The sequence below is a fragment of the Macaca mulatta genome, chromosome 2 (assembly GCF_049350105.2).
Source record: "Macaca mulatta isolate MMU2019108-1 chromosome 2, T2T-MMU8v2.0, whole genome shotgun sequence".
Taxonomy (NCBI): domain Eukaryota; kingdom Metazoa; phylum Chordata; class Mammalia; order Primates; family Cercopithecidae; genus Macaca; species Macaca mulatta.
Window position 1 is genome coordinate 115,669,064 of NC_133407.1, and position 27,512 is coordinate 115,696,575.

At 50.1% G+C, this 27,512-nt stretch overlaps 1 protein-coding gene across 12 annotated transcripts in view; it reads right to left on the reverse strand.

Annotated features, from left to right (window-relative positions):
• The window catches only part of POC1A (POC1 centriolar protein A), a 122,420-nt gene that overhangs the window by 65,729 nt on the left and 29,179 nt on the right, over positions 1-27,512 (reverse strand). For 5 of the 12 annotated variants that reach the window (XR_013413994.1, XR_013413996.1, XR_013413995.1 and 2 more), the window contains exons 1-7: positions 17,206-17,607; positions 13,790-13,945; positions 12,594-12,765; positions 11,987-12,166; positions 9,739-9,846; positions 8,603-8,718; positions 908-1,041 (exon numbers count right to left, since the gene is read on the reverse strand). Coding sequence is in view for 8 of the 12 variants with exons in the window: in XM_077992996.1 (XP_077849122.1) it covers positions 908-1,041; positions 8,603-8,718; positions 9,739-9,846; positions 11,987-12,166; positions 12,594-12,754 (699 nt within the window). In the remaining 4 variants the exon portion in view is untranslated. Of the gene's footprint in view, positions 1-907; positions 1,042-8,602; positions 8,719-9,738; positions 9,847-11,986; positions 12,167-12,593; positions 12,766-13,789; positions 13,946-17,205; positions 17,608-27,512 lie in introns of those variants that run through there. The other 7 variants (XR_013413993.1, XM_001086686.5, XM_015130762.3 and 4 more) reach the window with 4 other exon arrangements.

Consider the following 27,512-nt stretch of genomic DNA (forward strand, 5'->3'; position numbering starts at 1 on the left):
CCTAGTCATAGTCAAATGGCCCCCAGGTGCCCTAACTCAGATGGCAGTGGAAACACAAACAACAGCTCAGAAAGCACCAGGCTAGTCACCTCACACCTAGCTGATGGTCCAAGACACATAAGCACCCCCAGGGCCTCCCTCAGCCTGGCAGGCAGATTAGAGACAAACTTGAATTCAATGGACTCCAGACCTCCCATCCCAAGTGGGCATGGTGACTACACCCCAACAGGAGACATTCTGACAACTGCTCTGGTCACGAAGGCTCAGACACTACTTCCTAGTCGGAGTATTAGATGTGAAAGGCCCAGAGCCAGGCCAGCTCCTGGGGAGAACTACATGTGGCCTACTCCCCACAGCCGGCCCCCAGGGGCCCAGCCCACCCAGGGAGACCAGGGAACTGGCTGCTTTGAAGCTCACTCAGAAAGGAGGCCTCTGCTTCCTTGATTCCATTCCAGGAATTCTCAAACAACAAACATAAAGAGGATTTCCCTTCTTCGGTTCAGCCTCTGCAAGACACCTGAGGTTGCCTCGGTGATGTCTGCCAGTCCGAGGGCCTCCAGAAAACCCCGATGTCAACTCAGAGCATGGGTTCCAAGGCTCAACTCAACCTCTGGACCAAGGGATAGCTGAGGCCATTAGGGGATAGATTCCATTCAGGCCCCTAGGGGTCAGCTTGCTAATCATGCCCAGATACAGCCCCCAACCCCTGACCAATTCAACTCTTATATACCCTTCTCAGCTACACCAGTCCCAGGCCCAGCAATCTGCCCAGGTCACAGGGAAAGGCCTCCATCCATCTCCCTGCAGGCTGTGTGGGTGACAAGCCTGTTTCTGCATCTTGCCCACTGCCCAGACAGTGAGGGTACCACCACTCCACACCACTCAGCACCCGGCCGACACCTCTCACCTGATGCCCGTGGAGTGTGTAGAGCAGCCGGCCCTCCATCAGGTCCAGGATCTTCAGGGTCGAGTCACTGGAGGCCGTGATTAGGTAGTTTCCCGACGGGTGGAAAGAGAGCCCGTTCACTGCAGCACTGTGCACTAGGGGAAGGACATCAGTCAGGTGCTGGCTGGGAGGCACAGGGAGCACAGTTGAAGCCCGGGACAGGCAATCAGGGCCAACTGAGGCTCAGCACAGCCCTGATGGGGCTGGGTCAGGATGGTCATTGCTCAAAAGAGCTGTGGGGAACCCAACAAGGATTTCCCAGGAGAGGGGCACAATCAAAGAACAGGAAAAGGCCCATTCAGAGCCAAGGGCAGGCAGTAGAAGACAGGAAGACAGAAACGGATGCAAAAACCAGAGGCAGCAGACGATTCCTCCATCCTCTCCCACAGCAAGCGGTCAAGCTGGAGCAGAATAGAGCACTCAAACATACAAACATAGCCTTTGGTCTATCTGATATATTCTTTCTTTAAAGAAACCAAATGGAAAATAAAACCTTTGAAATGTCAATACAATGCCACTGCCATACAGGGAGGGCATGTGTGGGGGCAGATGAGCAGAAAGCTAAGACACCCTTAGGAACCAGTCAGGACTACGTTCCAACCCCAAGCCTCCTGCCTGCGCTCACCCCATGACCTTTTTTGAGAGACAGAGTCTCACTCTGTCGCCCAGGCTGGAGTGCAGTGGTACGATCTCAGCTCACTGCAGCCTCCGTCTCCTGGGTTCAAGAGATTCTCCTGCCTCAGCCTCCTGAGTAGCTGAGACTACAGGTGTGCCACTCTGTCCAGCTGATTTTTGTATTTTTAGTAGAGTTGGGGTTTCACCATGTTAGCCAGGTTGGTCTGAAACTCCTGACCTCAGGTGATCCGCCTGTCTCGGCCTCCCAAAGTGCTCAGATTACAGCCGTGAGCCACCACATCCATCCTGAGCAAGCATCTTGACTACACTGAGCCTCAATTTCTCCATCTGTACCAGAGCACCCATGTGTAAGGGGTGCTGTGGGGATGCTACTAAGTTAAGCACATGAGGCCTTTGCAGAGTGAGCCATCCAATGCCAACACGGATGTTCCTCTCCTTTGCCTTCTATGTTCCATGTAACCCCAGGTCCTGCCACGTCACCTACTCAACAGCTTGGCCCTGTCCATGACTCTCTTTTCCCTATCATCCCAGCCTAACCCCACCATCTTTTCTGGTGTCCCTCACACTCCAAGATCCGGCCACCCCAGCTGTGTCAATTCCCCCAGTCACAGAACTTTTTTACTCCTTGTTTCCAGTGGGCCTGAGAGACTCTTGCCCTCCCCTTTTCCTGATCTTAAAGCTTAGTACTGGAAGCTACCTCCTCCAGGAAGCCTCCCCTGGCCTCCCGATTAGGGCAACCCCCTTCATTTGTCCTTCCAAAACACCATAAGCCTGCCATCGGTTCACTCGTCACATTTACATGCAACTATCTGACTCACATCTGGATCTCCCATGAGACCATGAACTCCATCAGACAGGGGCGGTGTTGAGTCCCTGGCTCCCAACTCAGTGCCTGGCACCGAGCAGGACTCAGAAAGTGGTTGGTGAGCAGGTGCTTAAGTTGGGTATCCAGAAGCTCCAGCAGGTTACACAACCCTCCCTCAAGGCCAAGAGCATATTCTAGGTGAAGCTGGGGGCAGACCTGGGCAGTCTACATGCGGACAGAGCAACTCCACAGCCAATGCATGGATCAGCTGCATCACAGCCTCCTAGGGTGGCTTCTGAGGAAAACCCCAGTGTCTTTCTTCCCATTACCACAGGCCCGATGAGGAAAACCAGTGGGGCTAAAATAACCATGACCCTGCCAAGTCAGAATTGCCACTAACATAAAGGCAGACTCAAAATCAACTATTGTCTTAGCACTGAGAGGCTGCAAGAACTACGGGGTTGGTAAACACACCCAACACGAAACGGCCCTCAACAAGGCCCACAGGGTGCACACAGTCCCTCAGATGCCAGCCCAGCTGATGTGCTGATGTGCCAGGGAGTCTGGATACATGTTACCAGGCACACTTAGGGGGAGACAGCCAAGGTTTTACGTAACATGATATTTATATCTGAACAACACCCTCCAAGTGCCAGGATCTCCAGGAGGCAGCCTGGAGAGGGACCAGTGGGGTCCCTGAAGCCAGCTCTTGGGGGCAGATTTCAGAGATCGCCCCCACCACAAAGTCTGCACTGGGATGAAGGCCACCCCCACACCTCCTTGACCAGAAGCTGGCAGAGGAACAGCCGGTGGCAGGATGGTGCAGAAGGGAAGGCATGCTCAGGGAGCTCTGGGCTTCCCAGCACCACCAGGGTGGCAGGGTCAATGTATTGATGCCACACCAGGGGCCCCCACCTGGTCAAGTCCATCCAAGGGAAAGAATCTCTCCCAGAGGAAGGGCAACAGAAGCCCCACTCCACGTAAATGTCAGGAATACCCAAGCCTGGGTAGAAACACCTAGAACCATTTACTCCAGAAGAGGGGCTGGCCTGGCATACCAGGCTTTGGGGGATGCCCCAGACACCAGGACCCACCCCACCTTTCCCCACTTGCTCTCCTGCCTCATCCACTGGCCACGCCAGCCTCCACTCTAACTCCTCCTGCCTCTGTGGAGGTGGTGGAGAGTGGGCAGTCTATGGAGGCGTCATTGTAAGAACCACCCCTGCACGAGAGTCTACCATGGAGGCTAGGCTGCCCCATGAGGGCATGAGCCTTCGGTCATGATGCCTTGAGCGCCAAATGTCTGAGAATGATCCACTTTTTGTCAAGTCCAAGGCTGCAGGCCTCTTCTTGGCTCCATGGCAGATATCAGTGATGACACACACTGCCACCTGGATGGCAGCTGTGAGCTTGTGGCTCTTATCCCATCTCCACCCCAAAGAGAGAACCCTGACTCCAGGTCAGAGATACACCAACATCAAACTTCTACAGATCCTCAGGGGCCCAGGGACGAGGCCACCACAGCCCCTGCTCCCAAATACCAAGAACTAGTCATAGCTTGTGGGCAGCAGGTGGCCTAAGCAGAGACCTGAGTACACCCACTCCATGCTACTCTGCATGTAGAGGCCTGGGCAAATCTAGGCCCACTACCTGATGGGCTCCAAACCAGCCAAGGGCCCAGAGAAAGCCTGGGTGCCCAAGCAGGAGGTACCTCTCTGGAGGAGACCATGCTAGGGCCAAGCCCCACCCTAACATCCTTCCACAAAAGGACCACTCATTTTCCCCAGGGTGGTCTCTTGCGATGTGCAACTGGTGTTACCAGTGACACGGTGGCTCTGGGTTGACAAGAGGCTTTGGATTCATACCACAAAGGTTCTCTGATACCAGCAGCAAAGGACACCTAAAACACTCCTCTTTTTAAATGCCGTGTAAATGCTCACTTCAGGACGGTGGGAGAGTAGGTTGGCTAGACCAGGTGGGACAGCACCACTGTACCCCAATCAACCCTTTTAGTCTCAAAACACCAATTACAGGGTACAGCCCTGCCCTGCTAGCTGCAACCACTTAAAACCCTCCAGCTGGGCACGGTGACTCACGCCTGTAATCCCAGCAGTTTGGGAGGCCGAGGTAGGAGGATTGCTTGAGCTCAGGAGTTCAAGACCAGCCTGGGCAATACAGTGAGACCCCAACCCCATCTCTGAAAGAAAAAAAAAAAAAGACAAAACCCTCCATGACCATGTATGAGGCCAGGCAGGGGTGCAGGGGTGCACTAAAGACCAATGGACAGAGAGCGTAGGACTCTATGAGTTCTTAGCCCTGCTGACAGCCAGCCAAAGAGACCACCTCTCCCAAGGAGCCTGGGGAGTAAATGACTAGAGTCACTGAAGTGCAAGGAGCACAGCGTGAGACGGTCAACAGAATGCCAGACTCAAAGGCCCTGAGTTGGGGACTCAGACCCACAGCTGTGTGACTGTGGGCTGCATGCTCTGCATCTGTGAAATGGAGAGTAGACCTACCTTGCTGGCCACTCAGGCCTGTCACTGGATAATGGACCTGCACGTGCTATAAGCCACGAAGCACATTACAGGTTCTGGGATGGGGGCTGCTGCTCAGATGCCTGAACAGTCTTAATGTGGGCTCAGAGCATATGGAGCTAACCCATCACCACGGGGATTGGCATTCAAAGGGTTCCACCAGTCCATCAACTCCTTGCTGAATTGAGAAATCAGAACTGCTCTCTGCAGTGATAGGCTAGAGCCAAGAAACTCCTTGTCTGGCAGGAGAGTCAGCCAGCGCAAGACAAATGGCTCCAGCTGCCTCCAATAGCCCCAAACCCCAAGCAGGCTTCAACTCCAACCCTAGCGGGAACAGGAAGTGCCCTCATAGAACACAACCATGGATGGCTGGACACAAGCAGGTTGGGGCTTGCTAGCCACACACTGCAGTATCATTAACCAAATCCTCTCACAAGAGCCCATCAGCCTCCAACACCAGAAGGCCATTCTGGAAGTGCCTGCTGCCCATCCAGAGTCACTAGGGGAGACACTGAATGACACTGTGTCTGTAGGTTTCCCTTGGGTTTCCTAGGGATCAGGGACAGAAAGCAGATCAGGCATCTTTTGCCAGAGTACTGGGAGCCCTTCCTGGGGAATGAGCCTACAAAGAGATTCTACTGCACCTATCGGGGTGGGGGAGCCACTTGGGTAAAGGGTTTCCCCTTAGTTTCAGCTAGAGGTTTTCTGGGGAGCCCCAAGACCAGAGCAGACCTGGTCACGTCCTCCCGTCAGGAGAGGATGAGAGGTATGTTCCCCCTACCCAGGGAGCTCAGATCAACCTGGCTCACTGCACCCCTAAGGGTCAGCCTAGAGGCTATGGGATGAGTCTGCTATCCTGTGAACACCCACTACTGGCCATGGCATTGAGCAGGGAGCTCAGGGGGAACCGGCTGTGTTTATGGGCACTCCAAATCCCGCTAAGCCTCCAATCTACACTAGGGATGGCTTAGGGATGAGACACTGCAGGCCCACTGAGAGGGTGTCATAAGAGGCAAGGCCAGAAGCAGACTGCAATCTCCCAGCAGGGCCTGTCAGCCCACACACTCAGCTCCACTCAGGACTCGGCCCCTGGGGCTCATCTGAGTCCACCCACACCTCCCCAACCCTGCCATCATGGAGATCCGCCCCTGCCCTCCACCAAGCCTGCTTCCTCCAGGACCCCGGCTCCCTCTCTCCAGTACCCACCACTCCTCGGCTGCTCTGCATCGCTCCACCTCCTGACAACCCTCTTCACGAGACCCCACCCTCCTTCGCTCTCCAGCCTCTGCCCTCAGCTCTCCCATGCTGGGAGATGGGGCTCATACCTCTCACTCTGGCTGCTTTGTGGACCTTTATCTTCTGTGGCCCCCTCAATTATAGGGGCTCAGAATGTGACATCAGCCATTCTCACATCCCAGATCCCTGGGTCCAGCTGGCCCCTCCACCCCAACAGGGTCAGTTTCTCTGCTTCTACTCAATCTCTGCAACCCATCCCTGACTCTGATGCCAGCCCCCACTTTGATACCAGGCACAGCCAGACACCTACCCATCACTGGGGCACATGGGGCACACCAGCCCCCAGCGCCAGCAGACTCTGGACACCGCTATCCTCTAAGATGTCCTTCTTCCCTTCATACCTTAAATGATGAGGCCAGTCCTGGCACTGCCAATCAGGCCACATCTTTGGGACCCTGAGCTGGAGATGGCATCTGAGGCCCTTCCCAGAGGGCATCTGCTGTTATACCCATGAACACCAGGCCCAGGCTCCTGATCCATCAGAGATGGGCCTGGACCCTGCCAGGGTCACCTAGAGATCCTCTCCACCCAGTGTCAGGACTTATGTAGCACAAACCACATACCCAGTCCTGTGTTATAATCCTTATATGGCTTTTCCCATCAGAGCCTCACAAAGCCATGAGGAAGGCCTATCGCCACCCCCTTTACAGAAAGGAACCCAAGCATGTGCTCCTGACCGCTGTCCTGCCTCATCGCCTTCCACTCCCATCTCTCCCTGTCTAAGTCCTCCCTCCCCTGCACCTGCCCATGTTCCCCAGGCAGCTGTGCAGATGTGCCCCATCCCCGAGCTCCAGCCCTTCACTCAGGCCTGGCCCAGAGCAGAAGGCTGAAGGAGGGATGGGAGAGGTATGGGCTCCAAGTGGAGGCAAGCCCCACTGCTTTTCTATTCCAGAAGCCTCTGTCTGAAAGAGCATTGGTAACAAACCCCAGGGTTTCCTGTGCAGGGCGTGGGGCAGGGAAACAGGTTCTTGCGGCTGGCCCCTGCCACCTGGTGGTGCTGTAGGGTACTACAGGCCTTAACCAACCAGGTTGGCCTCACCAGACCAAACAGGACCAAGACAGTGTCATTGTCATCATCACTAACGTTGTATCTCCTTCCCCTCATTTTGTGCCAGCCACCCTCTCAATTCTTGATATGAAACAACTCATTAACCCTCCCAACACCTCCTGTGAGACAGGCCCCATCATTGTCCCAGAGGCCCCACAGAGTCAAATGACCTGCCCAACATCGCACGGCCAGGAATGCTTTAAAAGCCGGCTGCGGAGCCCACTCTCCACCATGTGCTTTTCAAGACTAGGATCTTCTCCCCATTCTGGAAAGGCGTGCTCACCTCCATTACCCCAAAGAAAGTGCTGTCCTTGAACACCAAGAGTTAGCTAGGAAGGGTGTGCGTGTGGCAGGGGTAGGGGTAGAGTGGGGGGTGGTGGTGTCGGAGCCCCACACCTGTGTCCAGCCATGTACTTCCCATTTCAGGTGTGGTTTATGGAAGCAAGCCCAAGAACTTTAAGCTTAGTCCCAGGTTAACGACCACGATTCTTCAAACAACTCCAGCTCTGCCTTCCTTCCTGGTCTCTCCCTGGTCCAGTCTCACTTATCTCTGTTTTGTCAGCTGCACAATTCCCAATTTCTCCAATGACCCCTCACCAGCTCCCTTCCCTGAGCCCATCCTTGGAACTGGGGTGCCTCGTGGCCCTGCCCACTCATACTTGCTCTCAGGCCAGTTCCCTACCCAATACTCTCAGCTAACTCATCCTGGGCATGTCTAAGTCTGCCCTCACCCTCCAACTCCCACCTGGAACCTTGCATGAGCCCATGTCCACTGCCTGCCACCCTGCCTTCCAAGGGCTACCATCCTGGGCCTGGCCCCTAGCTAAGTCAACCCTCCCTACGACTCTACATCTGTGGAGGACACTGTAAGACCAGAGGTGGCCATGGTCCCACCAATGCTGGCCTCTACTGACAGCCCTGTTCCCTTTACCACAGGTCAAGGGCTGTCATCTTGGCCCTGGAGGGCAGAGCCTCCATCACCAGGAAAGGCAAGTGGCATGCCCCTGAGAAGTGGTCCTCAAGCGAAGCCCTGGCCAGAGCCGCAGTGAGGACTCCCCATCTGGCCCTGCAGTACGTGTGAGACTCTGCCACTTCAGAGATGGGCATCGAAGGCTCAGTGGAAGCCAGGTAGCACCAGGCTCCATCTCCTGGCCAAGGTTCCAAGCCAGGCCAGCCAGGGCACAGACTCTCACCCCTGGAATCCCAACAGACCCAGGATACCTTCCTGCCCAAGGCCATCTCAGTCCCATTTAAGCACTACAGCACAGAACAACATCCAACACCAGCACAGTCCCACTAGGGCTGCCCTCAGGCCCAGGAGGCTGTTCACCACTCACAATGATAATGCTGCAGCAGCCGGTGAGTCCGCACATCCCACACCTTCACTGTGTTGTCCATGCCGGCAGCGGCAATGCATGTTCCACTGGGGTGGAAGTCCACGTAGGTGACAAAGCTGGAAAGACAGGGGCCACTATGCACTATAGGAGGTCTGCCATGGTTCAAGATGGACCCAGAAACATTTAGTGCTTTCCCATCCCTGTGTCCTGCCCATGCTGGTCCCTTGACCCAGACACCTCCTTTCTGTCACATTTGTTTACCAGGTGGCCAAGGGAGAGCAAGAAGAAGTAAAAGGTGAGAACAGTGGCCAGCAACAAACTAAGGTGGAATGACCAGGGAGCACATCCCAGCCCATTTTAAATACAAGTTGAGAGGGCTATCTTCAAACCCAAAAGTCAGCCAGGCTCTCCTGGGGTTTTCAAAGTTGGAACTGGTACCTTTCCCAGGGGTGGCTGCGGGGCAGATCCTGCCACCTGAGGCACAGGTGGGAAGGTCCAGGAGGGCTACAGGGCCACTGGCCCACCCCTCTCTAGAAGACAGGCCAAGAACCCTCACTACACCCATATGTGATTCCCAGGCTGGTATCACATCCAGCTCTCAAGGAGCCCTTGTGGCTCCCAGCCCAACGAAGGAGGGCAGAAGCTAGGGTCTCTACTCAAATGCGGGCACCTCTCTCTCCTGATGATGTGACACAACATGAACAGCCACCATCTGCTACAAGAACCCAGTGAGAATTTTGTAAAGCCATCACCATGGATAACGTACCAAAAGGCTTTAAAATGTAGTTTGGGCAACTGAGTGTCAACTGCTCACAGACAGACAAGTTGTAATCCTGAGAACCAGAAAGTGAAGGAGAAAAAGAGGAGCACAAATAATTACACAGCTCCAAAGAATTGTGTGGCTTGAGGTTAAGCACTCCTGCTATTCATGGGATGGAGACAAAGCTACCATCCACACAGGAAGAGATACAATGCTAGGTTGCCAGACCACACAAAAAGCACCAGACAAGGGGCAGCAGTGATAAGGCTGCTGGTTCCACGGCTCCAGCCACTGAAGGCCACTGGGCCTCCTCAGGCCCAGGTCTGTGCTCTGTGCTTCAGCGCCTACAAGTGGAGGACAGCATCCGGAGACTCACCCGCCATGCTCGCAATACGAGTGGACGCATTCCCGGCTGCTCTTGTCCCACAGCTTAACAGTCTTGTCATCACTGGCAGACACGATGAGTCGCCCGTCGGGGGAGAACCTGAACCGGGTGGGGCACAAGTCACACCTCGGACTAACAGATGACATGGGTGCCACACACCATCTTCCACAGCCACTCTTCCCCAAGTGCCTATTATCTGCCTGCAGGAACCACCCGGGGTCACATGCCCTGCTGTGATTTATTATTTTTTTTAATTTGAATACCCTAATATGTCTTTTCAGAAACAAACGCATCGCATCCTAGGAGGCAATGTTACTTCTGTTTATTTGGTCATATCTTAAATTATACTTTGTTTCTGAGAATAGTTAACTTTTAGCACTTGATCATTTTTCTTTTTTTCCTTCTAAAGAGCTTTTCAGGAAACTATGACTAAATTTTGGTTTTGGTTTTGTTTTGTTTTTCAGACAGGGTATCGCTCTGTCACCCAGACTGGAGTGCAGTGGTGTGATCTCAGCTCACTGCAGCCTCAACCTCCTGGGCTCAAGTGATCCTCCCACCTAAGCCTCCCAAGTAACTTCGACTACAGGCATGCACCACCACACCCAGCTAATTTTATTTATTGTTATATTTTTTTTGTAGAGATGGGGGTCTCACTATGTTGCCCAGGCTGGTCCTCTAACTCCTGGACTCAAAGGATCCTCCCGCCTCATCCACCAAAAGTGCTAGGATTACAGACATGAGCCTTCAAGCTTGGCCTGTGACTTAATTTCAAATGTTATAAAAATGCTTCCTTTATTTTTTTCTTCCTGAATCTGTGAAACTTCTTTCCTGTTGCTCTTGTTTCGTTCTTTCCTGTTGCTCTTGTTTTTGTTTTCTTACGTAACTTCATGCACAAACAGCCCCCCTCCCACCCCAACAGCAAACTCTGACCAAAAGGGAAAAAGAGAAGTTCTTTCTGACTTAGAGGAAAACCAAATATAAATAAATGAAAAGAAAAGAAAAAAAATGGTGCCTGCCTCACGGGTGAGCACAGAGCAGCCTCATGCACATAAAGCCCCAGCACTGTCCCTGATGCACAGCACATAGCAACATGCAGCCGGCACTGCCTGCCAGCAACATTTGCACAAAGGTGGCCAAAAGCTCACCATCAGTGTCATTACTCTGGGACCAGGTCCTCCGAGTCTACATTTGACTCAAGTGTGAGTCAGCAAGACACAATCTGCCAACAAAAGGCATGAGGTCCTGGGGACTGCCACCAAAGGCCCAATATGGACTTGACACCCAAGTTGGCTGTCCTGACCCCTCCTGATCTCAGGACCCTAATCATAAAGCCTCTAAGAGCCATCAGGGGTCTCCTAGGACAAAGGAATGGGGGTGCCCTGGAGAACAGTAACTTGTATGGGGTCCCCAGAAGAACACAGCTCAATAGTCCCCAACTTCTGACTCATGTGGTCTCCTAATGTCACCTGGCACCCCAAACCCTTCCTCTGAAGCAAAGATATTTGACCCATGAGGAAGCTCTGTTGAAAAGAACCAAATAAGCTAGAAGTAGGACTATCTGTCTGCAATTCTTGGACCTTGAAAGGTCCTTTGGGTCACCTGGCCCCTTTTGCACAGCACTGGCTCCCCGGCCAGCAGGAAGGCCAGCCTCCAGGATAAGCCCCCCACCTCAGAAGCCTGGGCCCCTATCTGGGAGCTCTGGAGCAAAATCATCCTCTGAGAACACCCCATTGGAAAGTAGGCAAGCCTTACTGTCAGAGAGAGTTGGGTTTAAACTCCAGCTCTGCCACAGACCCACCGTGTGCCCTGGGACAAGATACTACTGTTCTGAGCCCCCATTTCCTCAAATGGAAATGATACCACTTAGCTTGCAGAACTGTCTTAAGAGACAAAAAGAAAACGTGTAGTGATAGTACTGAAAGTACCTAATTGTTGTTTTTGATAATAAATGGCCCCTGTTGACCCAGTTTGTGCTTTGCCAACACAGATGTCAGAGGGTCATCATGGCTGACTATGGACTAACTTACATGTCATGCATCAGCTCTGTGAAGCTTCTCAACAACATACAATGCAGGAGCTATTATTGTTCCCATTTTACAGATAAGGAAACCAAGGCTGAGGAAGCTTAAACAATGCCTAAATAACTTGCCTGAGGTCACAAGTTGGTACCTAGAAGCCCCTGTGCCAGCCCCCAATCCCCAGGGTTCCTCCAAGGGTCTCCAGACAGAACAATGCTCACTTGGCACAGCGGACCCAGTTGATGTGCTGGCTCAGGGAGAACAGGAATTTCTGGCGATGAGTTGCCCACACTTTGACTGTCTTGTCGTCAGAGGCTGTCACGAAGGACTGGCCATCACTGCAGAAGTGGACACTCCTCACTGTGGCCGTGTGTGCACGAAACGCAGTTGACTCACCTTTGCTACAAGGACAGGCATCCAAGAGTGAGGAAACCCATAACAGTGACATGAGAGCCCACAAGCACATCAAAGTTCTCCCTACTCCTCAAGCACTCCTCCCAAAGGTAGCCAAGCCCAAGAACCCCAGTCTCCACAAGGGAACGCCAGAGCCTCTCTTACGTGAACAGAGCACCGCCCCCAGGCTCCACCTACATGAACAGAGTAACAGGTGGCATTTCTTTAGGGATAGATGGGGTCAGCCCAGAATTCCTCTTCCAACCCTGAGGGGAGGGCTCCAACTACAGCCCCAGCCTCTGATGGCACCTCTTCCAAAGCAGAGTAGAAATCCCACTGTGACAAGTCCAGAGCCAAGCTAGGGGACCTCGGTGGGGATGGCTCTGGCACCAGGGGCCCAAATTCTGACAAGCCTCCTCAAAGTCTATGACTCACACATTGGGTACCCAGATGCGGACAGTCTTGTCTCGGGAGCCAGAAGCAAGCAGGTGTCCCGAAGGAGAGAAGTTCACACAGGTGATGGCATCCTTGTGGCCAGTGAAGCGGTAGGCGCGTGATTGCGGCTTCATGTGCCAGACCATGAGGCATGAGTCCATGGAGCCACTGGCTGAGGACAGTGGGTAATGCTATGACCCGCAGCTCTAACGGGCTTCAAGCCTCCACCAAGACGTTGGAGAGGCAGGAGGAGCAACTGGCCCAGCTCCACCTTCCCTGGCATCCACAAACAGGACCGTGAGGAGTCTCCCATAGAGCAGAGCACATCTCGAGGTATGGTCTGGAGGTGGAGAACCTGTGGCCCAGAGTTCTCCAAGGAGCACACCCACATGGGAACAAGACCGAGGCCCTTCCATGCCAGCCCTGGACTGCAATCCGAGCTCTGGGAAAACTCATTCCCATGGGGCCCAGGGTCTCCCTCCAGATACATGCTGAGGGCACCAGAGAGTAAGTCCTCCCTGGCTGGGAAGCCAGCCCCTCCCATTGAGAGGGTCCAACTCAGTATGAAGCCTAAAGGAGGTCCCCAAAATTGACCAAAAATGACTTCAGTTCCCTCTTAACCTTTACACACCAGAGGGCTTTGATGACAGGATGAAGGGGCAAGTCTCCTCTGTGGGAACTGGAAAGTGCAGTCATAAAAGTTGTGTACGAAAGCTTATGCAACCAAGGAAGGGGGACACTCAGCTGCAGCATAAGGGCAGTGGGAGTGAGGGGGGTGCCCGGCTCTGCTCAACAGCCTTCTCACCGACAAGGCTCTTCAACAAGAAGGTGTGCCTTATTACTGTGGGCAACAGAATCAATAAAGCTTCAAGGAAAAGGAATCACTGTTTAGGGCCCATACCAAAAGACAGACCCAAAAGGTGGCTAGGGTGTGCCGGAAAAGACCCAGATCCCAGTCCCACCCTCAAAAGCTGTGTGGCCTTAGCAAGGCCCCTAACCTCTCTGACCCTCAGGCTCTGCATGTAAAATGGAGCTATGAAGCCCAGTGCCCAAAGAGCTGGCACACAGAAGCAAGACACAGGTTAGACAAAGCTGTGCAGTCCTTGTGCTCTGCTCCCCAACCACCACACCTCCAAGGTAAAAACTTGGCCTGTTCGGCTCATAACCTAGCACCTAGACAAGGTGCCTCTTCTTACCCAGTTGCTTTGTGTTGATACTGAAGTCCACACAGGTAACTGCATCTCGGTGGCCCTTAAAATGCCTTTCCAGCGAGGGGTCCTCCTGGAGGAGAGCCAGGGTCAAATGTGTGAAGCCTGGGTGAGGAAGGGGCTTCCCCGGGGCCAGCACTCTTCCTATAACAGCCGGGGGGGTGGGGTTAAAAATGCTCAAGGCATGACCTTATATAAAGAAAATCCTAAGGAATCCACTAAAAACTATTCGAACTAATATATCAACGGTGGAAACGCTTCAACAAAAACAAAAAGGAACAAATGAGTTCAGCAAGGTTGCAGGATACAAAATCAAGACACAAAAATCAATTGTCTTTCTGTACACTAGCAATGAATAATCCAAAAAATAAAACTATTTAACTTATGATACATAAAAAAATACTTAGGAATAATTTAACAAAAGAAGTACAGGACTTGTCCAGTAAAGATGACAAAACATCACTAAGAGAAATGAAAGAAGACTTAAAAAATGGAAAGACATTCCACATTCATGAACAGGAAGACTTACTATTTATTGTTAAGATACAATACTACAATACTCCTCAGATTGGTCTACCAATTCCACATAATTTCTATCAAAATCCCAGGTGTCTTTTTTGCAGAAACTGACAAGCTGATCCCAAAAATCACATGAAAATGCAAAACACCCAGAAAAAACAAAACGATCTTTAAAAAAAAAACAAAAAAAACAAAAAAAAGCAGATACTGTAGAAAGCAATTTGGCAGTTCCTCAAAAAGTTAAACATAGGTCAAGTGCAGTGGCTCACACCTGTAATCTCCACACTTTGGGAGGCTGAGGCAGGAGGATCACTTGAAGCCAGGGGTTCAAGACCAACCTGGGCAACGCAGCAAGACCCTGACCCTTCAAAAAAATTAAAGAATAAGGCACACGTAGTGGCTTGTGCCTGTATTCCCAGCTACTCAGGAGGGTGAGGTGGGAGGACTGCTTGAGCACAGGAGTTCAAGGTTGCAGTGAGCTGTGATCACACCACTGCACTCCAGCCTAGGCAACAGAGCAAGACCCTGACTAAAAAAAAGTAGTTAGCCGGGCACAGTGGCTCTGCCTGCAATCCCAGCACTTTAGGGGCCCAGGCGGGCAGATCACCTGAGGTCAGGAGTTGAAGATCAGCCTGGCCAACATGGTGAAAACCCTCTCTACCAAAAATACAAAAATTAGCCAGCTGTGGTGGTGGGTGCCTATCGTCCCAATTATTTGGGAGGCTAAGGCAGGAGAATCGCTTGAACCCGGGAGGAGGAGGTTGCAGTGAGCCGAGATCGCACCACTGTACTCCAGCCTGGGCAACAGAGTGAGACTACTAATCAAAAAATAAATAAATAAAATAAATATAATAAAATAAAAAATAAAGTAGTTAAACATAGTTAGCAAATGACCCAGAAATTCTAGGTAAATACCCCAAAGAGTTGAAAACATGGTTTACACAAAAACTGGTACACAAATGTTTAGAGCAGCATTTTTCTTAATAGCCAACAAGTGAATAAACCCAAATGTCCATCAACACATGACTGAATAAACTAAATGTAGCATATTCATACAACAGAATATTATTCAGCCATAAAAAGGACTGAAGTGCTGATGCTTGCGGCAACATGGATGAACCCTGAAAACATGCTAAGTCAAAGAAGTCAAACACCAAAGGCCACATTTTGTCTGATTCCATTCATATGAAAAGTTCAGAATAGTCAAATATATAGAGACAGAAAGTATTAATATATTAGTGATTGCCAAGGGTTGGGAGAAAATGGGGAAAGGGAAGAAGCGGCGTGACTGTTATTGAGTATGGAGTTTCTTTTTGGGATGATGAAAATATTCTGGAATTAGTGATTACAGCTGCACAACACTGTGAATGTACTAAAAGCTACTGAACTGTACACTTTAAAAGGTGAATTCTATGGTATACGAATATCTTAATAAAGTTATGTTTTAAAAGCCTAGAGAGAGAAAACAGGAACCTTACAGCATCCCCCAACCTTTTCTCAGGAATCAGATCCTATCACCTCAATGCCACCACAGACTGGCCAGTGAACCCAAAAGGTCAGCCCTGGACAGGTCCCCATGGCATCACCACCAACTCTACTCTACCCAACATCAGAGAAACAGCAAGGCCATTCAGGACATTGCTTAGGAAAACACCAGAGAGAATATTCCGGAGACTCTGTCCTTCCAATAGCAGCTAGGATCTCAACACTTGAAAGGTTATAATTCAGTCACCCAAACAACTCCCCCTACACTAAGTATCACAAACCTCAAAGAAGCACTCTGGGTGCTCCAGGAAGCACAAAGGCTCCTCTTGGGAAAGGATGTCCTTGGGGCATAGCAAAGCCACCCTACACAGCAGTAACCAGAACAAAGGCTCTATGGCCTTGTGCCCAGCTCCACCCCTAACGCACCTGTCAGAGTCTCCTTTCAACAACAGAGAGAGAAGTAGCTGGGGGAGGGTCCCCAAAAGAGCCTTCTGCTCTCACCTGAGCTTCTTGAAAGAACATGGGTAAGAAAGTGTCCGCCTCTAGGCTCAGCAGGCAGAGGCAAGTTCAGGTCCACCCCTGACCAGTAGGTCCCGTGATATCTCTCAACACCGCCTCCCCTCTGTAGCTCCCTGCATGTGGGCCTCATCTCCCTCCACAGTGGTTTACACACGGGGTGGGGAGGGGGGGAAGGGGGCAGGAAGGGAGGTAGAGTACCAGATTAGGAGTCAAAAGGGTCAAAAGGTCGGTATCCTAGCCTGGACTCTCCGTCCACGTCCTCAAGTGCCTCAGGGCATCACAGGCTACCACCTACCCTCCCTGACTCTCCAATCAGCCAGAGGGCCAGGCCGCCTCAGGGCATCACAGGCACCCAGCCTCCCTGCCTCTCCTATCAGCCAGAAGGCCAGGCCCGTTCAAAGGAATCTCTCGAAATGAGGACCTCTGCAGGAATGTGGACTCAGAGAGGGCGACTCCACCCGGCTCACACTGCAGGCCCGGGCATCTCAGCGTCCTGCTGTACCCCCCTGCTGGAGCAGGGTGTACCCTCAACAAGACCCCACGCAGCCACCAATTGCTAAGGACAGGGAGAATGACTACAGAGGCCCGATACCAGTCCCAGGTCACACATGAGTCAGGACTTGGTCGTGTGTCCCTCGCTAGGATGCAAACGATGGAGGCAGAGGCCTGTTTGTTCGCTCCAGAAATCCAGCGCAGGGCCTGGCACGCAGGAGGGGCTCAGAAAGTGCCCGACCCAGCACAGACGGTAAACTGGTCCTGAAGAGGACCACCCTGGAACCTGGCGCCCCACCCGCCCCTCGCAGCCATCGCTCTGGCCACTAGGCGCCCAGTGTCCCAGCGGGGAGACTGAGGCCTGGGGAGCTGCAGTCGGCTGGGCTTACCGCGCAGGGCGCAGCCATGGCCGGGCTGGCGGCGCCGAAGGCAGCGGCGGTGGCCGTTGCGGCCCGTTCAGTTTCCGCGCCCCCAACGGCCACCAATAGCAACGCGGGCCGCGTCGGCACGCCCCGCCCACCGCAATTAAAGGAGAAGCGCCTCAGCTTTTTGCCCACGACTGGAAGCAGAGCTGGGTGACCGGCGGCCGGCGCCACGGTCTCCGTACCCAGTTCCCCAAGCTCAGAAAACCCACAGACAGCGCCGCCAAAGGCCTCTGTCTGCCGCCACTCGTTCCGCCTGAGAAATTAAAAGACCCAGGATGAGGGGTTCACCCCACCAGCCCGTCGTCCGGCTACTCTAACGGCGAGCGCAGCCTGCTGGGAAATGCAGTTCAAAGTCGCCCACGCCCCTATATCTGGAGGAAGGTGGAACTACACTTCCCAAGATGACGTGACGGCGGGCCGGGTTTTACCACCCGAAAAGACGGCCTTAAGGATCCCGGAAGTGGAGGACACGTGGGTTGCTGTGACCAGATTGCCTTAAAGCACCCGCGCGCGCCGGCGCAGCCAGGTTTTCCCGCAGGAATCTATTGAGAACTGAGTATTCGCCCCTCGGGAACTCTCAATGGTTCGCCCGTCCGAACGTTCTTAAGACAAGTGTCGATTTAAAATAACATGAGTTACTCGGAATCACAAACATGGACTGGAGAAATCTAGGTTCGATTCTCAGTTCTCGCCCTGATTGGCTGTGTGATCTCAGGAAAAACGCCTCTGCTGTGTGCCCCAGTTTCCCCATTTGTAACACGAAGGAGTGTGGTGCAGCCCGGCCCTGTCAGGATCCTTCAGGCCTAAGAAGCTGTTAGAGACCCAGTCTTCAAAAGAAGGAGAGGCCGGGCGCAGTGGCTCACGCCTGTAATCTCAGCACTTTGCCAATTTGGGAGGCAGAGGTGGGTGGATCACCTGAGGCCAGGAGTACGAGACCAACCTGGCCAACATGGTGAAACCCCATGTCTACTAAAAATACAAAAATTAGCCGGGCGTGGTGGCACGCGCCTGTAAACCCAGCTACTGGTGAGGCTGAGGGTGGAGAACTACTTGAACTCCGGAGGCAGAGGTTGCAGTGAGCCAAGATCTCTTCGCCGCTGCCCTCCAGCTTGGGCAACAGAGGGAGACTCCGTCTCAAAAATAAATAAATAAAAAATAAAATAAAATAAAATTTGAAGGCCACCAGTAACCATCTGAATGGACTCCCTGCTTGGCCAAGGCACTCTAAAATTTAACCTGAAAGAGTGGTTCAGGCCATAATGGGAAGTGGGGGTTGGACATGCCTCATTATACCCTCCAGCGTTAACATCAACACAAAACAAGTCTGATGAGAAACATTTACCATCTATTTTCTCCGAAACCTGCTACTTGGAGGCTTCATCTGCATGGTAAAACCTTGGTCTCCACAACCTCTTATCTTAACCAAGATATCCCTTTCTACTGATAATAATTCTTTCAACCAATTGCCAATCAGAATATGTTTAAATCTACCAATGACATGGAAGTTTCCCACTTTGAGTTGTCTTGCCCTTCCAGATCAAACCAATGTAAATCTTACATGTATTGATTGATTTATTTTGTCTCCCTAAAATGTATAAAACCATGCTGTGCCCAGGCCACTTGGGCACATGTTGTCAGGACCTCCTGAGGCTGTGTCATGTGTGCGTCCTTAACCTTGGCAAAATAAATTTTCTAAGTTGACTGAGACCTGTCTCAGATATTTTGGGTTGACGGTTTGGCAACCACAAAAGGATTCTGAGTGGAGGTGCCCCTGACCTTTGACAGATCTCCTACCGGTGCTTGGTACCAGCTTGAGCTATCTTTATGGCTCAAATCTATAGGACAATTTGCTAAGGCCTGGGAGCCCCGCTCCACGTTCCACAAAATTCCTGATCTTCCCAAATTTGGTTAACATCTAAAGTTTATTTTACTGTACAACTCCTTTTTCTGGAGTTTTACTTGTTCCAACAAGGAAGGCAAGTTTTCCTGCTTCCGTGATGATGGAAGGTAGGTAACTCCTTTCTGGAGTTGGAGCTCGCTTCCAACAGAGAAGGCAAGTTTGAGGTTTTCCTACTTCTGGGATGGTAGAGAGCAGTCTTTCGCCTAAGACCTGTTCTTAGGTAAGTGGCCGGATTGGGGATTTTCTTGGTTGAAAATCAGGAACGAAGGAAGGAATCAGAAGAGGTGGGGCTCCCAGGGCTCCCACCAGCTCCACGGTGTGTGCAGCCCAAGCCGTGCCTCCCTGCTGCAGCCAGCCTGATGGCGTAGCCACTGCCATCAGTATCAAGTGTTTTAAGATTTTTTATATTTGACAAACTCCCCAAAAGCACATTCTAACTTCGGTTTGCATTTTTTTCTTTATTAGTCCCCTGAAGTCCAGAAGAGATATATTAGACTTGTTTGAGATAAATAATACAGTCATACAGGAAGTATTGTCAAATATGAAATGGTGTTTAACCTTCTTTGGATTATATTTATATAAATGTGTTATTATGTGTTCCAGAATTGTGTGAAATTCCTGTGATTCTGATATGTCTTAGCATATGTTATCAGAAGTAATTATGGATCAGGCATGGTGGCTCATGCCTGTAATCCCAGCACAATGGGAGGCCAAGGTGGGTGGATCAACTTAGGTCAGGAGTTCAAGACCAGCCTGGCCAGCATGGTGAAACCCCATCTCTACTAAAAATACAAAAATTAGCTCGGCATCATGGTGGATGCCTGTAATCCCAGCTACTTGGGAAGCTGAGGCAGGAGAATTGCTCAAACCCAGGAGGCAGCGGTTGCAGCGAGCTGAGATTGCGCCATTGCACTCCAGCCTGGGTGACAAGAGCAAAACTCCATCTCAAAAAAAAAAAAAAAGTAATTATGGTTATTATGTAAAATTGTTGTATGCCACAGAAGTAACCAAATTTCCTTGTCAATTGTGTCTTTAACTACGACTGCTCTCAGACTTTATCATCCACAGTTGTTTTACTTTCATCCTTTTCGAAAGATGTTTTTTATAATCAGCTATAGGGCTCTGACAGGTGCTCTTGAATGCAAGTTTCTGATAACTTTGGAGACTGTGAGCGTAGACTAGAGGAAAAACTTCCAAGACTCCCATGGAGAGCTGAAATGTTCATGAATATCAAACAGAACAGGGATTAACTGCATGGACTGAACTAACAGAAGACTGAAATAATCCTTTTATGACTTTTTGCTTAAAACATTGCTTATCTGGCAGGGTGCGGTGGCTCAAACCTGTAATCCCAGTGCTTTGGATGGCCAAGGCAGGCAGATCACCTGAGGTCAGGAGTTTGAGACCAGCCTGGCCAACATGGCAAAACCCCATCTGTACTAAAAATACAAAAATTAGCTGGGCGTGGTGGCACACGCCTGTAATCCCAGCTACTTGGGAGGCTGAGGCAGGAGAATCACTTGAACCCGGGAGGCGGAGGTTGCAGTGAGCCAAGATCGTGCCACTGCACTCCAGCCTGGGTGACAGAGTGAGACTCTGTCTCAAAAAAAAAAAAAATTGCTTATGTTTTGTTTTTCAGAGCCAAGAAAACTTTTTCTTTTTTTTTTTTTCAGACAGTCTCCCTCTGTCACCCAAGCTGGAGTGCAGTGGTGCGATCTCAGCTCACTGCAACCTCCGCCTAGCAGGTTCAAGCGACTCTCATGCCTCAGCCTCCCAAGTAGCTGGGAGTACGGGTGGACCACCACACCCAGCTAATTTTTTTTTTTTTTTTTTTGAGGTGGAGTCTCTCTCTGTCACCCAGGCTGGAGTGCAGTGGCGCGATCTCGGCTCACTGCAAGCTCCGCCTCCCAAGTTCACTCCATTCTCTCGCCTCAGCCTCCCAAGTAGCTGGACTACAGGCACCAACCACCACACCTGGCTAATTTTGTTTTTGTATTTTTAGTAGAGACGGGGTTTCACCGTGTTAGCCAGGATGGTCTCAATCTCCCGACCTCGTGATCTGCCCACCTCCACCTCCCAAAGTGCTGGGATTATAGGCGTGAGCCACTGAGCCTGGCCAATTTTTGTATTCTTATTAGAGGTGGGGTTTTGCCATGTTGCCCAGGCTGGTCTTGAATTCCTGGCTTCTAGTGATCCGTCTACCTCAGCCTCCCAAAGTGCTGGAATTACAGGCATAAGCCACCCCACCTGGCCCTGTTTTGAGCTATTTGCAGCTTTTAACAATTGAGTAACGTGTACTGCTATAAACAAAATTTGGAACATATTTCTCTCTACCTGATTTTTTCCAAATTTGGAAACTATTTATGAGTATTCTTAACTTACGCAATACATTTATTTGCGTAAGTGCAATAAGGATCTGTTTTCTTTTGTAACAGGATACAATTGGAGACACTGGTTATTTTATCAAGGCTTTGACTGGAATGGCATGCTTTCAGACAGAAACATACTCCTTTAAGGAATCAAAGTTGACTTATAGGGCCAATAAAAGCCCCTAGGGAAAACTGGCACCTTGTCTACACAGTGCCTGTACAGGGTTCCTGACCTGTGGTAAGTAAAGAATATCACTTTCTGACAGGCTTAGGAGCCCCAAGTTATCTTGGGACCTCAAGAGGAGACAAATTTACCCAAACTCATATAGGTGTTAATATTTAACAGCACAAACCCAGGGCTGGACTCAAGGCTTTAAAAAAAGTCTTATCTGATATTCCTTATAAAACAAAATTCCATAAAAGCCAATTACACAAAGAGCCTATGTGGTAAATAGTCATTCTTACTGCACTTTATACAAATAATCAGGCCAAGCATAAGACTAAAGCTTATGGCCGGGCGCAGTGGCTCACGCTTGTAATCCCAGCACTTGGGGAGGCCGAGGCGGGCGGATCACGAGGTCGGGAGATCGAGACCATCCTGGCTAACATGGTGAAACCCCGTCTCTACTAAAAATACAGAAAATTAGCCAGGCGCGGTGGCGGGCGCCTGTAGTCCCAGCTACTCAGGAGGCTGAGGCAGGAGAATGGCGTGATCGTGCCACTGCACTCCAGCCTGGGCTACAGAGCGAGACTGTGTCTCAAAAAAAAAAAAAAAAAAAAGGCCGGGCGCGGTGGCTCAAGCCTGTAATCCCAGCACTTTGGGAGGCCGAGACGGGCGGATCACTAGGTCAGGAGATCGAGACCATCCTGGCTAACACAGTGAAACCCCGTCTCTACTAAAAAAATACAAAAAACTAGCCGGGCGAGGTGGCGGGCGCCTGTAGTCCCAGCTACTCAGGAGGCTGAGACAGGAGAATGGCCCGAACCCGGGAGGCGGAGCTTGCAGTGAGCTGAGATCCGGCCACTGCACTCCAGCCTGGGCGACAGAGTGAGACTCCGTCTCCAAAAAAAAAAAAAAAAAAAGACTAAAGCTTATTTTTGCAGACAAATCAATCCTACCCTGATTTGTCTTTTGTGAAAATGGGGACTAGAGAGACGGAAATTATGTTTCAAGATAAACTATAGTACACTTGTTATTAGATTCTAGTCTTGCCTAATGTCTTTCAATTTTTATTATTTTCTACAGTTTGTACTGAATTCTAAAATTTTTCCTGGCTACAAGTCTCCAAAATGTTTTCTTTTCTTTTCTCCTTCTTTCTTTTCCTTTTTTCCCTATTTTCTCTAATTTGAAATCACTGGGCCGGGCACGGTGGCTCAAGCCTGTAATCCCAGCACTTTGGGAGGCCGAGACGGGTGGGTCACGAGGTCAGGAGATCGAGACCATCCTGGCTAACACGGTGAAACCCCGTCTCTACTAAAAAAATACAAAAAACTAGCCGGGCGAGATGGCAGGCGCCTGTAGTCCCAGCTACTCGGGAGGCTGAGGCAGGAGAATGGCCTAAACCCGGGAGGCGGAGCTTGCAGGGAGCCGAGATCCGGCCACTGCACTCCAGCCTGGGCGACAGAGCAAGACTCCGTCTCAAAAAAAAAAAAAAAAGGAATCACTGAAAATTAAGCTGTGCTTTCTTAAAGCTCTGTGAACTGAAGCTAGACAACTTAAACTTCAGAACAAAATAACAGCAACCTATTTACATACATAAGCCATTTTCATACCTGCCTACCAATGTATGGACTTCAGGGTAATATGGCCTATGTCAGTTTTCCAGGGTTGTTCTTTTTGTTGTTGTTGTTCATTTGTTGTTTTTCTCCCTTCCTCCCCCTATTTTCTCTTCACAGGACAAGAGCCTTCACAACCTGCTAAAAATGATCTTTCCTAATAACGTGGGACCTACCCCTCTAGGAATAAACCATCCTACCAATGAGAGATCAGACAAAACCTGAGACCAGGGTCTCATTTTCTTTTTCTTTTCTTTTCAGGTTTTTTTTTTTTTTTTTTTTTTTAGACAGAGTCTGGCTCTTGTCACCCAGGCTGGAGTGCAGTGGCACAATCTTGGCTCATTGCAGCCTCTGCCTCCTGGATTCCAGCAATTCTTCTGCCTCAGCCTCCCAGGTAGCTGGGATTACAGACGCCCACCACCACGCCTGGCTAATTTTTGTATTTTTAGTAGAGACACGGTTTCACCATGTTGGCCAGGCTGGTCTCAAACTCTTGACCTCAGGTGATCCGCCCACCTCAGCCTCCCAAAGTGCTCGGATTACAGGCATGAGCCACTGTGCCTGGCCCAGAGTCTCATGTTCTTCTAAAATGCTTTCTCTAAAAGATTTTAAAAAGAAAAGGAGGCCGGGTGCAGTGGCCAGGCGCACTAAGGCATAAGTGACTATTTCCACTACCCTTCTTTAATATATATTAATAAATTGTATATTTAGTGAAAGGCTAATCAGAAACTCAAAGAATGCAATCGTTTGTCCCTGATCTACCTAGGATCTGGAAGCCACCTCCCTGCTTTGAGTTGTCCCGCCTTTCTGGACCAAATCAATGTATATCTTACAAATATTGATTGATGTCTCCTGTCTCCCTAAAACGTATAAAACCAAGCTGTGCCCCAACCATCTTGGGCACATGTCATCAGGACCTCCTGAGTCTGTGTCACAGGCATGTCCTTAACCTTGGCAAAATAAACTTTCTTTTTTTCTCTCTCTCTCTTTTATTTGAGCAGAGTTTTGCTCTTGTTGCCCAAACTGGAGTGCAATGGGGCAATCTTGGCTCACTGCAACCTCTGCCTCCCAGATTCAAGTGATTCTCCTGCCTCAGCCTCCCAAGTAGATATAATTTTTTGTATCTTTAGTAGAAACAGAGTTTCACCATGTTGGCCAAGCTGATCTTGAACTCCTGACCTCAGGTGATCCACCTGCCTCAGCGGGTGTCATGGCGCTGGCCAGGTAAAGACCCCCATTTGCGTAATAAAAGATAAAGGTGGGATGGCCAGCCTCTTCTCAGGCTATGTAAATAGAACACCTGGTCAAACCAATTCCCCGGGTCCTATGTAAATCAAACACTGCCTCCTCAAGCCCCTCTATAAAATCAACCACATCTTGCCCCAAACCTGGAAACCCACTTGGGTGCCCCCTTACTCTGAACGAGGAAGCTCTCTCTTCTTTCTTTTGCCTATTAAACTGTCCACTCTTACAGCCACTCTGTGTGCGTGTGTGTGTGTGTCCACATCTTTGTTCTCAGTGAACCTCAGGTATTTCCCCAGATAATGACACCGCTTCAACCCTACAAGCAACACCCATCTAGGCCTAGGGACTGTCATGGAAAAGGCAGATATGTGAGATTCTAAGGGCCAGTTTTAAGGGATAGAATTTGGTCAAGGTCAGACTCTCCAAATCAAGGATGGGTACAAAGATGCCTAAACAGCTGGTAAAACAAGGGACTTTGCTTTCTAAGCTATTATGTGTCACTTTTGCATCCACTCCAACTGTAAATAATTTCCTGCTTCCTGTGGAATTAGCAGAAAAAAATTACTGATAGGATAATGATACCTCATAACAAAGCCTCCTGGGTATAATACTCCCAGTTACGAGTTGTGCAGATATTTTTTTCTTTTTTTTTGGGAGGGGGACAGAGTCTTGCTCTGTCGCCCAGGCTGGAGTGCAGTAGTACAATCTTAGCTCACTGCAACTTCCACCTCCCGAGTTCAAGCCATTCTCCTGCCTCAGCCTGCTGAGTAGCTAGGACTACAGGTATGCGCCATCACGCCCAGCTAATTTTTGTATTTTTAGTAGAGACAGAATTTTTCCATGTTGGCCAGGCTGGTCTCGAACTCATGAGCTCAAGTGATTCACCTGCCTTGGCCTCCCAGAGTGCTGGAATTACAGCGGTGAACCATCACTCCCAGCCAAGATATATATTTCAGAAATTTTTTTTGTCACAACAATGCTTATGTTTTGTATAGCTAATTGATATAAGCCTGTAATTAAAACCAAGATTATAGTAGCTCAGCTGGGCGCAGTGGCTCATGCCTGTAATCCCAGCACTTTGGGAGGCTGAGGTGAGTGGATCACTTGAGGTCAGGAGTTCGAGACCAGCCTGACCAACACAGTGAATCCCCATCTCTACTAAAAATACAAAAATTATCTGGGTGTGGTAGTGCGCGCCTGTGGTCCCAGCTACTCAGGAGGCTGAGGCAGGAGAATTGCTGGAACCCCAGAGGCACAGGTTGCAGTGAGCTGAGATCGCACCACTGCACTGTAGCCTGGGCAACAGAGTGAGACTCCATCTCAAAAAAAAAGATTATAGTAGCTCAACATATAGAAGTTAAAAATAAGTCAGTTTTGTAACCTCATCTTTAGCTTTTGTTTGTTGGCTTTCTACTTAAAATTAATAATAATATTAACAATAATTTTAAGGAGTAATGAATGCCTGTCCATTCATATCTGGCCTAGAACAATTAATTGGCTGTAAGTCTTGTTGGCTCTAAGTCCCTTAACCATAGGGAGTCCCACTGAGGGACCGGATGAACCCAGGGCAGGCAGCCATGCCACCCCAGCAATGCTATGGAAGAAAATTAAAATCTGGTGGCCATTGATATTGCCTCTGGCAAATCTTGGCCGGAATAGGGAGAATGTAAACCAAAAATAAAATTTGGGCTGGGCGCAGTGGCTCACGCCTGCAATCCCAGCACTTTGGGAGGCTAAGGTGGGAAGATCACAAGGTCAAGAGATTGAGACCATCCTGGCCAACATGGTGAAACCCCATCTCTATTAAAAATGCAAAAATTAGCTGGGCATGGTGGCTTGTGCCTGCAATCCCAGCTATTTGGAAGGCTGAGGCAGGAGAATCACTTGAACCCAAGAGGCAGAGATTGCAGTGAGCCGAGGTTGCAGTGAGCCGAGGTCGCACCACTGCACTCCAGCCTGGCGACAGACTGGCAAGACTCCATCTTAAATAAATAAATAAATAAATAAATAAATAAATAAATTAAATAAAATAAAATTTGAAGGCCCCTGGCAACCATCTGAACAGACTTCCTTCTTGGCCAGGACACTCTAAAATTTAACCTGAAAGACTGGTTCAGGCCATGATGGGAAATGGGGGTTGGACATGCCTCACTATATCCCTTCCCTCCAGCATTAGCATCAACACAGACCTTAAGTCTTAGAGGAAACATTTACAATCTATTTTCTCTGAAACCTGCTACCCAGAGGCTTCATCTTCTTGGTAAAACCTTGGTCTCCACAACCCTTTATCTTAACCAAGATATTCCTTTCTACTGATAATAACTCTTTCAACACATCACCAATCAGAGTATGTTTAAATCTGGCCGGGCACGGTGGCTGACACCTGTAATCCCAGCACTTTGGGAGGCTAAGACAGGCAGATCATATGAAGTCAGGAGTTCAAGACCGGCCTGGCCAGCATGGTGAAACCCTGTCTCTACTAAAAATACAAAAATTAGCCCGGCATGGTGGCACACATCTGTAGTCCCAGGTACTTGGGAGGCTGAGGCAGGAGAATTGCTTGAATCCGGGAGGCAGAGGTTGCAGTGAGCCAAGATTGTGCCACTGCATTCCAGCCTGGGCGACAGAGCAAGACTCTTTCTCAGAAAAAAAAAAAAAAGTTTAAATCTACCTATGACCTGAAAGCCCCGCCACCTCCCACCTTCAGGTTGTCCTGCCCTTCCAGATCAAACCAGTGTAATCATACATGTATCGATTGATGTCTCCCTAAAATGTAGAAAACCAAGCTGTGCCCAGACCATCTTGGGCACAGGTCATTAGGACCTCCTGAGGCTCTGTCATGGCACGTCATTAACGTTTTTGGCAAAATAAATTTTCTAAATAGACTGAGACCTGTCTCAGATGTTTTGGGTTCATACCACCAATGTTCACATTTTATTCAGTTGTTCTCTTGCCTGCCAGCTAAACATTTAGGGCAGAAA